This window comes from Cheilinus undulatus, linkage group 6 (genome assembly GCF_018320785.1).
Source record: "Cheilinus undulatus linkage group 6, ASM1832078v1, whole genome shotgun sequence".
Classification (NCBI taxonomy): Eukaryota; Metazoa; Chordata; class Actinopteri; order Labriformes; family Labridae; genus Cheilinus; species Cheilinus undulatus.
The window spans coordinates 30,546,026-30,562,223 of record NC_054870.1 but is presented as its reverse complement, the minus strand read 5'-3'; the positions used below and the strand labels follow the sequence as shown (position 1 = coordinate 30,562,223).

The 16,198-nt window shown below is 39.1% G+C and overlaps 1 protein-coding gene across 1 annotated transcript in view; it reads right to left on the bottom strand.

Annotated features, from left to right (window-relative positions):
- The window catches only part of ryr2b (ryanodine receptor 2b (cardiac)), a 97,587-nt gene that overhangs the window by 45,485 nt on the left and 35,904 nt on the right, over nt 1–16,198 (bottom strand). The window contains exons 48-66 of the mRNA XM_041789540.1: nt 15,346–15,466; nt 14,354–14,523; nt 13,777–13,997; nt 13,188–13,278; nt 12,947–13,087; nt 11,257–11,420; nt 10,955–11,033; nt 10,665–10,754; nt 10,232–10,369; nt 10,046–10,123; nt 7,368–7,443; nt 7,136–7,259; nt 6,735–6,850; nt 4,955–5,031; nt 3,334–3,455; nt 3,095–3,144; nt 2,830–2,890; nt 2,146–2,393; nt 1,599–1,680 (exon numbers count right to left, since the gene is read on the bottom strand). Coding sequence (XP_041645474.1) covers nt 1,599–1,680; nt 2,146–2,393; nt 2,830–2,890; nt 3,095–3,144; nt 3,334–3,455; nt 4,955–5,031; nt 6,735–6,850; nt 7,136–7,259; nt 7,368–7,443; nt 10,046–10,123; nt 10,232–10,369; nt 10,665–10,754; nt 10,955–11,033; nt 11,257–11,420; nt 12,947–13,087; nt 13,188–13,278; nt 13,777–13,997; nt 14,354–14,523; nt 15,346–15,466 — 2,249 coding nt within the window. The remainder of the gene's footprint in view (nt 1–1,598; nt 1,681–2,145; nt 2,394–2,829; nt 2,891–3,094; nt 3,145–3,333; nt 3,456–4,954; nt 5,032–6,734; nt 6,851–7,135; nt 7,260–7,367; nt 7,444–10,045; nt 10,124–10,231; nt 10,370–10,664; nt 10,755–10,954; nt 11,034–11,256; nt 11,421–12,946; nt 13,088–13,187; nt 13,279–13,776; nt 13,998–14,353; nt 14,524–15,345; nt 15,467–16,198) is intronic.

Sequence of the window (16,198 nt, the reverse complement as noted above, 5' to 3'; positions counted from 1 at the left end):
ACCAATACACAGCACCAACCTCTTCATCAAGTTTGCGGGTGATACAACAGTGGTGGGTCTCATCAACAACAACAACGATGAGACAACTACAGGGACGGGTTGAGTCAGCTGGCCATGTGGTGCAGTAACAACAATCTCACTTTCAACGTGGAAAAGACAAGAGATTGTTGTGGATCACAGGAGAGCTAACACCCAGCATTCTCCACTGACCATCAACGGGGTCAGCACCGTTGAGCAGAGAGTGAGCAGCACCAAGTTCCTGGGTGTACATATCACAGAGGACACCAACATTGCATCAATGGCCAAGAAAGCCCAGCAGCACCTTTATTTTCTCCTTAAACTGAGTAGAGCCAAAGCCTCAGTCCCTATCATGTGCTCTTTCTACCGTGGCATCACGGAGAGCATCCTGACCAGCTGCATAATTGTGTGGTATGGAAGCTGCTCCGCATCCTGCCGTAAGACCCTGCAGCGCATGGTTAGAACAGCCAGAAGGGTCATTGGTGCCCTCCTCCCATCCCTCCGAGACATATACAACACACGGACGGCCCGCAGAGCACCGTTTCTTCAGTGTCCTGCCATCTGGGAGGAGGCTGAGGAGTCTCTGTCCGAGGACCAGCAGACTGAGAGACAGTTTCATCCATCAGGCTGTTAGAATGCTGAACTCCCTTCCAGCTCTTCCTCCCTTTCCCTCTCTGCCCTCTGCCCCCACAAACTCTGGAGTACTCCACTAGGACCTTGTTTTGTTGATGTTGTATTTCTTTTTTTTTTTTATTAATATATTACACCGCGGTTAAAGGTGCAGTGTGTAATATTTAGCTTAGTAGCATTTAGCAAAACAAGCTTGGTTAAAATGAAACATAACATTCATAAGTAGATTGATCTAAATTAGTGTTGACATCTGATAACACATTTTTTAAATTTATGTTTTAAATTAACTCAGAATAAGCCTTGTATTCATACATAGGGAGGGTCCCCTCCAAGGACGCTGCCATCTTGGAATTTCTGCATTTTGCCTGTTTCTATGGCACCATAGAAGGAACCAAATAACAGTTAAGCATGTATTGATTTTTAAACTTCACTGGTTCCCACAGTTATCACCAGAGAAATGATCATCACACTCCAGAATTGACTGTTAGATGTTGATAGTCTCAATTTTACACACTGCACCTTTAAAAGAGAAACGCAATTTCGATTCTCTGTATGTCCTGTACATATAGCAGAGTTGACAATCAAGACACTGAACTAACATTATGGATGTGAACAAAGGATTACTCAGACAACTATGTTTGTATTTTGCAGATCTATCCACATGTCCCCACACCAGCCAACTCCAGCATATGAACATATGTTTTGCTTTCCATTACTGTCTGAGAACCCAGCGCAACAGGGGTGCATATTTTTGGTGGCTGGCACAGATGCTCTCTTTCTTCTCAAGTGACAGTTTGGAAGTCAGATCAGGCCATTATAAAGTATAATGTTTCTTATTCTGCGTGTTAATTATGCTGACATAGTTTCCATAGTCAAAGCATTGGGACATCAAATGAGACATTTCTGTCATTAGCACAACCTTTTGAATCAAACTGCAATAAAGACAGTACCCCTCCATGTAGATGCTGCTATTGGTGCCGAGTGAGTACAGGCTGCTGAGTATCCGGTAACAGGACATCTGGATGCTCCCCACTGGAAAGACAAGGTGACATTAGGCTGAGATCCATCAGAGGTTGAACTCAGGACACAGAGTAGGAAAGTTGATGGCATACAATCACAGAGATATAGGCTAGCTGCTGACTGAAGTCATGAATGATTCCAGGCAGGTCAGGATATTAGTGAGGGTGACAATATGCTCCTGCTGCTCTGTGGCCCTGACTGAGGCGCTTAATGAGTGCTGGTTTCAAAGATGAGGAAGGTAGGAAGTTGAGGGGAGGGTGTCCCTGAGTGATTTCAGGAGAGTGGAAACCAGCTGTTCACACATCTTTTTGACATATGGAGGGAAATACACCACACTACTGAAAACATGTGGTGACAGTTTCAGTTTCACTTTTATGAGATGATACAGTGTTATGTTTACAAGCTACATTTAAAACTGCGTATTTATGGCTGCATTTTGACATTTAAATGAAACACTTTTATCAAAGTTGGCCTTACCCAAGAGGTCCACACCATAATTTTGGGTGCCAAGATGCTGAAAAAGAGATGTGAGAGTAGGCAAAAGAATGGAAGTGGTGTAGCTGAGAACCTTGGCCACTCCTCTGGCCTGCTGAGTCCAACTCTGAGGCAAAGAGACCAGGATCACAGACAGATTTTCAACTGTAATATCCAGATCAGCTGCAGCTGCCTCAAAGAATGAATGCAGAGATGCTTGGACGAACTCTGAGGCTGACTTCATCAATGACCTGGAGCCACAGTGGGGAAATATGTTTAGTTATATGTGACAAGCAAAACATTGTTTGTGCTATTCATACTTGTTTCATATAAAATATATAATGGGAAATTGTTAAACTTAAAGTATTTTTAAAAAATCCGATACAAATTATCTCGATTATAGAAATTGTACACTGTATGAAATCATGTGCTTATCTAACCAGCAGACAGATCCAAATGAAATCAATCTCTGCAGCGCCAAGACTCTACTTTTAGACTAATGCTTCAGCAGCATTGTCCCCTGGGAGTATAAGTGATATAAACCACAATTAGATAGCATCAGTGTATCAGCGCCTCAATTACACCAGGCGTCTCATCCTCAGACAAGGCTGTGTGACACTGATGTGACCGCAGGCAGAGCAAAAACATTGATTCAGGCAGAGTGTGATCGTAGTGCCATCTAGCTACCTCACATCCAGAGCCTGAGCCAAAGCACGGAGGCAGCTGGCAACTTGAGAGGTTTCGTCACCTGGAAAAACACACACATGAAAAAATTAAAATCGAACAAAGAGATCTGCTGCTATAAATCATGCCGGACTCTGTTTAAAGAGACAAACCTGTTAAATACACACATGCTTGACAAGCAAAGACAACCCAAGGAAGAAACAATCAAGACAATGTGAAACATACACTATTAGTTCTCAAAGAACCTTTATATGCACACAGCCCTTACCAAAGAGAGATATCCTGTGTCTCACTAAGGCTGCAAGCTTACAAAAGAGGCTGAATGTGAAGAAAAAAAGACAATTGAAGTAATGCAGAAAGGGAGTAGGAAAACAAAGACAAAGAAAAAAAAATCTGAAGAATAGCAGCTAAGAACAATGAAGCTTGTTCTGTCTAAAAATTGGTATTATAAAAACAGAATCTGAGGATATAAAAACAATTTAAGAAGATTGTTTTGGTAACAAATACCTGGCAACCATCTCCTTTTCTCTTTTCAAGGCATGGCTTTGATTGCTGCTTGAGCAGAGAGAAGTAGACAGGAAATATAGTCGATGGTTCTTCACATATTGCTCCAAAAGAGGAAGAACAACCTGTTGATTTGAGTGACAGGAAATGATCAATTAAAAAAGGCATGTATAACCTATATTCTATCGCATTTTCCCTGATAAGTTTAAAAATCTGAGGAAAAAGAATAATTTCAAAATATCACATGCATTTGGGGTCAAACTTAAGTCAGGCAAACACTCAAGCAGACTTAATGACGGTCGTGACTAAATGACAGCTCCTACCGCGTGGCTGTATCACCTTGCACACACGACCATCATGCAAAATTTCTGTGTTCACACTAAATAGTCCAATGATTGTGCAAGGCCTGAGTGCTGGAAAAAGGTCGAGAAAAAGTCTGACATACGGAGGCTGAAGTTGTATCTAGTCATATCCTCTCTCTCTCCCCTTTCTCTGTCCCATGCACACAAACAGCATTGTTATCTGTGTAAGCTGGAGGTCCGCAGGTAGGCATATTTTCTGCTTGTCTATTTCCTTTATTATTGGGGGTAGGTTAGGACATTGTCTTGACAGTTTACAAAGGAAAAAAATGCCCCAAAGTTGAGGATTCTGCTCGTGGTTCCGCTCTTGCTGTGGGAGTTGTCTGGAGTCGTGTGACTAAACTAACAAACATGCCAGAAATCCATCTGACCTGTCGGGAGCAGGAATGTCATATCCCTCTGTACACAGCATGACAATGATGCACAATCTGACTTAAAGTCAGCATGACTTTAGAGTGATCCATGCAACTCAAAATTCATGGCTGAATCAGATTAAATTTACACAGTGTATGCCCGGCTTCACAGAACACAATATTTTATTCAAATTCTCATTTTTAGCAGCTGAATCCCTGCTTCAAATATCCGTAGATGTCTTTTTATATTTTTCTACCAAGAAATATTTACCAGTACTAAAGCTGATCTTAATGTGTTTATAAACAGTGTCTGGGTGTGAGCAGTGACCATCTGATTAACTTGAGTTTGTTCTGATGTACCAAACTGACCTGGAGGGTGAGGATGTTAAATGTTTTGCACTCTATTAACTCTTCTTATGAAGCCTGGCATTTCATTGACATACTCATGGACAGATCTACCCAAGGACAAAAACACTAACGGCGGTGTGAGCGTGAGGTTGACTGAGAGGTGAGGGGTGTAGAGATCTGAGGCATGACTGTTCTTGGTCTCGGCTGACTGGCTCTGACTCAGGGGGTCCCATCAATGAAAAATAAGCCCCTTTCACTGGCTGCCTCCTCGGAGGCAGAGCTGTGTGGGAAGCTTTAATCAATGTCCTGATGGCAATCGACACGCCCACATGGATTTCCAAAATGGTTAAATAAATTACACTGCCACAAAGGGGTTTCACTTTGAGGGGTTGCCCACAGCAACCAGCTAACAAAACTAATTAGAATACGCAAATGACAAAAGGCTGAGAGGAGGAAGGAAAACGGCGATGGAAAATTAAATCTAAGGGGCTTCATCAATGTGAAGGATTTCATATCAGAAAGGAGACTCCAACTGTTGTCCTATATAAACCAATCATGTCAGACCTTAGGAAAAAACTGTAAGAGTTGCTGCTGTGGAGCTCTCTCGCCTTTTGACATCTGTCCTCTGGCTTGCATCACCTCTGGAAAGAAAAAAAAACAATGAAACACTGAATCAAATGAAATCAAAGAAAATAGTACAACTAGTAATGAAATGATTTTATCTAATTTCACACTAGGAAGGCAGGTTTACATACACGGGCATAATCTGAACTATCTGTGACAGTTGAAATCTACACTATCCCCAATCAGATCTGATTATTTTGACTTAAAAAACTAACGACTGATAAAAATATATCAGAGATGTTGTAGGAAAATCACACTACCAGAATTTTAAGTATGATATGATACTAGTAAAAATCAGAACTATAGAAATTTCTGTTTGGCACTGAGGCAACATAACAAAAAGGGCTAGGTGACCATTTTAGGGTGATTTCTTGGTTTTAAATAGCAAAAGTTTGCAAGGAAACTCCTACACAGAGTTAATATTACACAAACACAACACTTGGTGAAGATACTCCTTGCAGCTATAAAGAAAGCTATCACTAAGAACTGGCTACAGACTGATCCACCAAATCCATCTTAAACAATATCCTTGTGATGAAGAAGATTTCATTAAGATTTAAAGTGAAAAACAATTGTTTTGCAAGAAACTGGCAAAAATTATTCACATATAAAGCAATGAAGGATGTAGGTGACAAATTACAAATGACTACCTAGAATAATGTCACGTCTCGATGTTGTTGTGGATATGTGACCGTTTCAAAAGATAGGTCTTCAGGGCAAAAAATTTACTTGCTTTAGTGGAGCAGAACGAAGGGAAGCAGGAACTACAGATACCATCACTTGCATGATTTAACAGCACAAAAATAATGGATGCTACATGCGTTGAGGGAGATGTCAAATCTGGTGGAGTTCCATCAGAATCTCTTAAAACTAAATGTAAAAACAAAAGCAGACAAAACTAACCCACAATCTCTTGCCAAAAATACAATTTTACAAAATTTAAGACTTTATATTCTTGCATTTAAGACTTTGTAATACTTTTTAAAAGCCTTCATTTTGATAAATTGATATACCAACTATCAATAAGTTTTTCAGACGCTGCAGACAACCTGGAAAAAATTCACAGAGATGTATGAAGCAGAATCCGGCCTGGCCAAAAGACTCTTAAGGAAGTGTTCACAATCCCACTTCCCCACAACAGCGCAAGGGATGAACACATCACAAGGTGAATATATCACCAAAGACCTACAGCTATTTTCAGCGGTGGACAACGAAGAATTTGTAAAGTTAATAAACATGTAGGACCCAATACATAAATTTATATTTTAAGCTTAATGCACACCTACAGCTCTTTTTTGCATATATTGTAATATTCAAAGTGCAACTTTTGTTATAATAAATACAGACGCCACTTTTTCCCCAAGTCTGTTTTTCAGTTTGATACCGCAATAAATGCTATTACACATAGCACAAACATATTGGCAATATTTTGGTACCTAACTACTGTCAATGTGCTCTCTCAGAGATTTGGGCAAATACTTAAAGAAGATCTGTGTTGTTTAAAGCTTTGACACTCTCTTAATACTTTTGATCATAAAAACAATAAAGAATATATATATTTTTTTAAACATGAGGTCCAAAAAATTCTGTCTACCTCAGTGCATGGTGTACCCATACACTTTGGATGTATAATTTAAACATCCTTTAAGTGTTTCATGCTTTTAGGAGTTAAGTTTATCTTGACTTAATTGAATCTAATATTTTCACAGCATATTAATACCTAGCTCCAGGATGTGCTCTTGGGCCTCCTCGGTATGAGCCAGGAGTCTGTGGAGAACAGTGCAGCTGAAGCAGTTTGCAACAGCTGGAAAATCCAACTCCACAGTCTTCCGGTCCCTGAAGAAGGAGTAAAATCAAACAACTGCTTGTCCTGCATGGTTCAATGTAAAAGTTTCAGTCAGTGTTGTGCACTGAGAAGATACAGAGGCAAAAATGTAATCTTATTCACTGCATGGGATCTATTCCAGGTTTTGAACTGTATTTGAAGTTAAAGTCATAAAAGACGTCTGTGATGTGGTTTGGGATTGTACTGTGACATGAAAATGGAACTCATTTTTTTCCTCCTTGTACACATTGTAATCATATTGCCCCCTTGCATTCAAGGAATCATCCTGCGCTCACCTCCACACAGTGTATCCATTAAGCTGGAGAAACCTGAGGACATCCTGGGCTCTTTCTCTAAACTTAGTTTTCTCTTTGGCAGACAGCGTATCATAAGGTACAAGCATTGAATGGCTACCCCCTCCTGGGAACAGAAATGGGTCAAATACATTGCAATTTGATATATTTTTGTGCACCATTAAACGAGAGCATTTGAAAAAATAAAACAGTTGTTGATGCCATGGTACCGTACCTTTTCCCTCCAGCTCTGATTTCTTCCTCTTAGCCCAAGCATTATGGTAGTTCTCAGCTAACTGCTCAGCCATAGCCTTCAGATAAGAAAACAAAACACAACAAAAGAAATCTTTTTTTCAGCCCTCTGGGGTTTGAGTTTTACACACCTTTTTGCAAGTTTTGTATCCACAGGCAGACGAGATTAGGTTTAAACCGTGATGTGTAGCTTCTCCCACTTCCTTTTTTAAATTCTAAGTAGGATTCAAAAGAAACAGCAGAAAAATCAGTGAATTTCTTAAATAAGGAAACCAATTTTATCCAGGATTGTGTCAAAGGAAAGCGTGCTCTGGACCAGTCAACAGCAAAGCAGCAGTGGAAGCAACTACAATAGAGGATGTATTTTTAAAAAGAATAATAGCCTATGCAGTTCAGCTAAAGTTCATGCTACTACTTTACCCTGCAGTGTGAGAGGGTATTATAAATGCAGGATAAAGTAACTACTGGTACAGACTTCTATGAAAAGATGGTGGTTGAAAAAAAGCAATCCCTCCTAACAATCAGACAGCCACAGAAAGTAGTCTGATCCAATATCCCAATCTGTACAGCTCCAGCTCTGACCATCTGTTACAAGATTCAGGGTCCCCTGGAGCAGAGGGAACTGCTACAACCATCTATTTCTGCCAATGTCCAACACTTAAAGGTAATGTAGGATATTGGCCATGGGATTTGTTAGTTTGTTTGTTGTAATATGTCCCAAAAGTCAGAAGGAGCACATTTGTATGTGCAATCATACAGAGACTGGCAAATAGAAATCATTATTTTCCATTATGCCTCCAATTTGGGGGGGGGGGCAAAATGCCAACATCAATAGAGTGGTGCAGGAAGTAAGTTAGCATTTTAGCACTTCTGGTTCCCTCATCTGAAAGTCTATGGTAATTTTAAATGCTTTTTTGGTTAAATGCCTAAAATAAGGTCTGTGGTGAACACAAGCTCAAGAGAGTTTAACGTTTTATCCTACGACATCAAATACATCTGAAAGGTGCGCCACCTTTGAATTGTGTATCTTTTCACGTCTTAATAAAGACGGTTGCTAAAAGATAGCTAACAAGGACTACACACTTCATCATCTGAAGCGCGGCAACTGAGCTGTTCAGTTGTATCTGTGTGTGATGACATAAATTCAGTCGACCAAGTTGTAGTTCAACAGAGCATGACGTTAGCTTTTTACTTTGAACAGTTAGATCAACGAACCAGATATGATTCTTATATCATCACTTTATGAAGATTATCTTTATGAACAAAACGTGAAAGTTTCACAAACTTTTATTGGACACAGAGCTTATTTTCAGCAACAATCCAAAAACCCATTGAAAAATCCCATAGGCTTGGCGCCGAGGGAACCCATGTAATGCTAACTTCCGGGTTTGCCTACAAAATTACGTCACGACTGCACCACTCTATGGCCTTTGGATTAAAGAGGTCATGGTCAGCCTAATAGACCCTCAGCTTGACCATGCCTGGGAAGAACAGCATTCAAGGACACGTATTTAGATTAGCTTTGTGTTTATTCGCATTATTCATTAAAGTTACTTAAGTCATCAGTAATCTCATTAGTGTAAGACTTTATATTCAATTCAGGCCTATTTAATTTGAAAATATCACCACAAGGCAGTAAGTCAAACAGAGTGAATACACACCATTAGATGTGTATATGCCACTAACTTCTAAGCTATTCCATAGTTTAAGGAAATGATTTTAGTTGCTCTATGTATTGAGGGGGGAAACATGATTCAACATGATAGTAACTTTATTCTCTTTGTGACTTATTTTAAGTTGTTTTGGTTGGATGCTTCACTCTAATACTCAATTGTTTAAATTGATAGTCAAGATGAATGGTCATATAGATCAGTGGTTCTCAACTAGTTGAGTCACAGGACCCACCATCAACTCCTCAAGGAAAATTGCGACCCAAATTTTAGAGATTTTTTGGTCAAACAGATATTTTTAATTTAAAAAAAAAAAAAAAATAGAGCTTGCACCTGAAACATTACAAAAGATGCAACAAAACAATAAAAAGGGACAAAACATGCAGGTGTTTAAAGAGTTTCATAGACAATTTGGCGCAATTTTTTTCCAGACACACATCTGCGACCGACTGAAAAGGGCTTCGCGCCCCACTTTTGGGCGCCCACCAGTTGAAAACCACTGATATAGATTATATCTCATGTCCACACCCATGCTTGTGCACATAGAGAAGCAATCATACAATACTAAAGCCTTCCTTTTCCATCATGGAAGTGCACGTCTGAAGTGTCATGTGTCTGAGCACAGCATGGAGCACTCACACTGATCAAACAAACTGGACCTTAGAGCTCAAGCATGCTTTGGCACAGTACAGACGGTCTAGTGTACTGCACACTAGGTTGACATTAACATAAATTTTAACTCATCAATTCTTCAGTGATGAAATGTATAAATGACTATGAATAAATCAAGGTAACTTTAAGGCCACAATTAACTAGAATTTGGCCCAATAACCACAAGAACTTTAGTTATTTAAATGATGACACCCACATGCAAGAAAACTTTTGGACTGTTCAAAAGTGCACCACAAATTGACTTCTCTTTGCATTAGACCCAAAATTACTTTTGCCTGGTCTTCAAGTCATTCAGGCAGAAATACATGCACTTGCTTACACAGTGGTCCCATGATAAGGTGATGCTGCTCATGTCCAAAGGTTTGGGGCTGAAAGTTGATGCTCCTTCAAAAGAGAGCTAAGACATACAACATAATAGAAAAACAAAGATGTAAATTGGAAGAGAAGTTTTTTTTGAGGAACATGCTCTTAGAAAAAGTGGGCTTGGGCTGTGAAGCGCATATACCTGTCCAGACTGAGAGACTCTGCGTGAACAGGCATGTGCACCAAATGCATCTCCTTCTTTAGTCCTCTCTATTGTCCATCCAAAGGCCAGCATACTCTTTATTGTCTCCTTAATGGCCCAACGATAAGCCTCCTTCTCCTGAATATATACAAAAAAAAAAAAAATATCAAGGATCTTTGAGTGGAAACTGTTCTTGGCAGGTCATTACAGGACAGCAGAGGAGAAAAACTCGCCTCAACTTTTTTGATTTCAGAACCTTGTAAAGAAGCGCTGTCCAATCTGCACACTAAGGACCCTGAACTCGGGCATTTTAATCTTTTATATTACATACACCACATTTGGTATGCAAGGGGGATCTCTGGGATTTGTCAGTTCACTGCTGCCTTTCTACAGCACATTCGCACACACAATAAAAAATGACTTTTCAGTCTACCTTCTCAGCCAAAGCCCTGTATGGCTTGAGGAGAGGATGAACCCTCGTGTTCTCACAGAGCTGCTCCCCATGAACCCAGCCACTGGCAAACTGACAGAGATGACAAAGAGATTCAAATTGGAAAAAAAAAAAAACCAGAAAAGAAAGAAACAGAAAATACGCAGACATCAACATGCTATCTAAACCCCACCACAGACTCTTTTTATGGTCAGTTTACTCCTGAGTCTCAGCTTCACCTTTGTCATCTTTAACAGGCTGTTCAGAGTGGAGGAGAAATACTGTGATATTACCTTTTCCAGTGACCACTTCTCATGAGTGTGCTCTGCATACTTGTTAACCACAAGCTCCAGTCTCTCTGGCACTGACACGCTATTAAAGGGACAAATAATACACACATCATTTAGCGCTGCAGAACCATAGTTTGTAGGGATAAAACTGTCGAGTTTAATGGAAAGACTATCAAGAGCACCATCATAAATGTTTAGAAGAATACCTCTTGAATGTGTTTTGATGCATTTTTAATAATAGAACTGATCAGCTTACATGCTAGTGTTTGCACATTATTCACAAATATACCTGGTCAGTAACCTACTTTGATGTGTCTACAGGCTGGGGTTCAAAGTGTCCTTCTGTTTCTGTGAAGGCTTTTCTCTCAATATGAGACATGCAGCTTGAGTCGATGTGGTCTGGAGGCAGAGCCTTTGCCACGGCAGCCAGGCACTGAACACAAAGCCTGAATAACTGAGGCTCATAAGGCTGTCAGAGGAAAATGGAAAGTTGTGTGAGAAAAGGGTAGGAAGAGGAAGCAGTATAACTGAATAAGAAAAAAATGTTAATAAATTATATGCTTCTGTGTTGCTTGTACATAATACACCTACACAGCTTTTATCCTAATTTCCTGACAGCTCTCAGTGCATTTATATTAATATTTTCTTGTATTTTCTGTCATGCACATAGTGAAAACTGTTTGGGGATTTCAAGACACCATCAGCACGAATAATACTATGTTGAATCGACGAAACAAAAGCAAGGAAGTTTTCAAAAAGTCTAAAAACCCTTAATCATAAGTAGCTGGTTTCCCAACTCTGGCAAAGTGGAAGCTTAATTTCAGAATTGGCTCAGTATTTCTACTGGCAAAAATTCTGTATGACACATGTTAATCCTGTTTCAGAGTTCATTGTGGCAGGGACAATGTTTGAGTTATTGTGAAAGCCTCTAAACTTTACAGACTAGTATTTAGCTGAGAAAACCACTCATCAATTAAGCGTAATACAGAAAATTAATTATTTTGGACAAACACATCGGTACTGTTGCAAAAAATACTTCCACTAAATTAAATCTTTTTTATAGCACAAAAACAGCCATGCAAAACTTCAGTTCAGTGGAGATAAATACTTTTAAAAACATTTTCTTTACCTTGAATTTTTAAAAACAGTGAAATAAAATAAAATAAAAGAAGTAAAAGGACATGTCGAACAGTTCACCTTCTCAAGTGAAATCCTACCATTGCAGGATACCAAAAAACTTTATGCCAAGAACTGTATTTCACAACACAGATTCAACAGGTATGAAACTATGTTCTTATAGTTTTCATTCCTATACAGCATGATATATTTTGTTGCCATATTATTTTGTTCTTCAGTTGTAATCACGGAAAAGGGACTAAAATAAAGTGTGAAATACCTTGCCTCCCAGTGAGTTATATTGTATATTTTTCCTCACATGCTGCACAATTCTCTGCACCGATCACTAAGGGCTCAGTTTCTGATGTTTGATGAAGGTCTCAGGAATGGATCAACCTTATGAACTCTTTAAAGTTTTCATGTTCTGAATCAGTCAACTCAGCGTCAGAAGTGTCAAAAATATGCTGCGGCACACTTACACTGAACTTTAAAATATTCAGTAATTTCTTATGTTCAACATTTCCAACGACTGCATTTAGAGGGAAGTCATAGCAGGGCATGAAAAATTAATTCTTAATCTCCAGTGTGTTATATCTTCCTCCACTTCTCCCTTCTCAGAAGTATACTGAGAAGAAAATCAAATATGCATTTTGCAGTTTCTCCTGAAATAAACTTTGAGGAGAGCAAAAAAAAAAAAAAACCAACAACAACAACAACAAAAAAAAAAATTAAAAATGGCACTGAATCAACCTCAGGATGACACCATCAAAAAATAAATATTCCTAAGAGCCAGCAAATTTCTTGTTACTCTACAAAAATATATCTTAAATTAATCTCAATGTGATCTCTTCATTGATTGGGTAGTTTTCTAAAGTTTACCTTCTTCGCCAAGGCCTTAAAGACACCCCAGAATAACTTCCTGGACAGGTGAAGCTCCTCCTCAGAGGCAGTGCTCTGATCACCCTGCCCTCCTGTTTGCAAGTAGTACTTCCACCTCTGCTCATAGTGACTTGTCAGGAGCTGACATGAAAGTATAGGTCAAAGCCGACACAATTATTTTAACTTGGGATAATAAAACACTGTTTACAGATTGTTCAGCATGCTGGACCTCTGCGACTACCTTTAGTGGCATCTTGGTGGAGTCTATGAGCTGGGGAACATCGAAGACCAAGCGTCTAAGAAGAGGCTGCATCATAGATGGTTGGAGTTTACTGAGGATGCGGCGATGAGAGCAGAATTATTCATAGGAGAAGATACACACCACATTCACACAAACATGAATATTGTTGTGAGTAATTATCTATCCTCCGAAGAGTTACACTAATAACTGGGAAAATGCCACTGGCATGATGTTAATTAACTTAAAATTGTGATTGAATTTGGCAAATTAAATCTGAATTGGGGAAAAAACAGGCTTTAAAGTGATTCACTGAATATAATGAGTGTGAATAGGAACGGGCTGATGTGCCCACATTAGCAAATGTGACGTGTAATGTTTGTCATTTCTCTTCTTGGCATTTAATTGGTCAAACAGAAAAAGAAAGTGAGGGTAGATAAAGGAAACTTATGTGGCCATGATTCATAAACTGAAAATAGAGCCAAAAATAACATCTTTAGATAGCAACAGCAATGGTTTTTTTCAGTTACAACCAAGTGATGACACAACTTGAACTCTGTAGGTTGTTTCCCCTGTTGAATAAAAAGCCTACCTGCACACAGCCAACAAACAATCTTCTATAGTGTCTCTCTGAGCCTTGGTCAGGCTCAGAGCCCGGGAGAGGTTGTAGATTGCCTGGATAAGAGCATCCACCAGTGAGGCGTGATCCTCCACAGCACAGAAGAGAGCTGAATGTTTGGTGAGCAAGGGAAGAACAGACGTGCACAAGTATCTGTTGAGGGCCAGGGCCATATCAGTGGATCCTAAGTCAGCCTGTAATAGGAAGAGGAGAGGTTACAAATTCACAATCCAGGTAACTGAGTGAAACCAAGCAAACTATACGAAGTGTGGAAGCAGCAAGAAGATGATATGAGATGTAAAGAACCTCACTTTATGGGGAAGAGTGCATACTGCATTTATTACACAAAACAAAAGAAAGTTATTTTGAGATATCTTAGTGAGCTGCTCCCTGCTGTGGAACAGGGGGGTTGAGGAAAGGGGACAAATATTTTTCATTCATGACAGGATGCAGCTTGGATTATCACAAAGTCACAGGTCACTCCTGTGGTGTTGTATTGGGTGTCACAGAAAGGTTAAAAGGGCAACGAAATACAATTTTCTCTTCTCACAGCATCAAGACACACAGCAGCCTGAAGGTCGGGCAGAAAGCCAACTTGAAGGAGGTGGAGAAGAAAAGTTTGGTTCTCAATGCTGTAAACCCGGTCCAGAAACAGAACCATGGCTGCCTTGTGGTATGGACAGAAGACTGTAGAGAGCTCTGGCTCAACCACCACACCATCTACAAACACAAATTAAAAGTATTGATTTGGTTTTATCCTCCTGAGGCCCAAGCTTTCATCTGTAGTGCATTTATGATATCTACTATTTATTTGGGATTAGCAGGCCCGATAAGTATAATAACTAAACATTGTACCTCAACAACACGAGGACAGTGGGTTCTTTTTTACAGTATAACACAGTAAAAACACCACTGTGTAACAAAATATGTGCAATTCTACCAAACTGGTGCAAAAACGAAGTTGGAAGTTTCCTGAAAGATGCATTTATTCCCCATTTTCTTTATGCCTACATATTCCAAACACTCAAGGTACGAATTTCTATAATTTTCCCACTTAAATTTTGCTTTGATTTTTCACAGGTTCTTTATATTTTTTTGTCTCCAAAATTTGTCACCACTGAAACGAAAAGTTTTCTTAGAAAATAAAAATGATCTTAAAAATATACAAAAATGCAACATTAAACCAATTTTACACCTTTTTGGGGGGTATGAGACTACATATTGCACCATTCTAGTAGAATAGTAAAAATACAACTTCATTCAAATACCTAAACAAGGCTGTGCCACAAAATAGATGGTAAATACATCATATCTCCTGAATGTCCTTTTTGTCTACAAGAACATGTAGTCATTATGTCATATAAACATAATGTTTACATTTAACTCACTGTTTGGATAAACTGTCTGTGTGAGAGCGTGCAATCTGACAATGTGACAAAAACAGAAAACTGCCACTTTGATCTTCATAGGCAGCCACAGACAGCACACTAGCTCTCTGTGTAGTATGTATTGATGTTATGTCGGCTGAAAGGCTCATTTCACCTTTAGACACTGAAGGAATTTCAAAGGAGATGCTGATAACTCCTTCCAGATCTTGGATTGGGATGAGCGACCTCAGAATGGCCCTGATGCGTATGGCTTCACCTTTCCCTCCTTGAATCAGCTGTGCAACAATTCAGAACATTGTCAGCAGTCATTGATTGACACTTCAAATGGGACTGTTGAATGTCATGATACATAATAATACAGTTACATAGAAAATTTTTAATGACATTTAACTACTGACATATATTCTGTTGTATCTGAAGCTCATTTGAGTAGCTCAAATGAAGCTTGTCAAATCTAGTTAATGATTTGTTACCTGACACATTGTTTCTTATTTATTCTTGCAGATTTATGACCTACCAATGTCATAGTTTATTTTGTCTTTTGTAAATAATTTCATTTTCTTTATTATTTCCTTTTAATGGCTCAAATGCCTTTTTATGACATCTATGAGGCATTTTTCTCTCATTTTGTGTTTGACAGATGCACCATAAAAACCTGCCTCATCTTGTTTTGCCTTTGCACTTCAATGCCAGCATAAGAGTTAGAAAAAAAAATCCCATGCAAAGGCTTTCTATTTATGCTGATAGTCAGCCTCATATGCATGCTGGCCGAGTGTTTCTGACACAAATCCTGACAGGCTTAAGCCAATTACTCTCTCAGGATCCAGTAAATAAAGAAGGTTAGAGCTTTGATTGACAGACCAGTTCAAAACAGGATGACAAACACATGAAAAACTGTACACATAATTGAAATAGTGTTTATAATATACTATGTATTCAGTGTCTTAATGCAATATGTTTCAATAGGAGTATCAATATTGTCAGATAAATACTGCTGTTACGGGTGC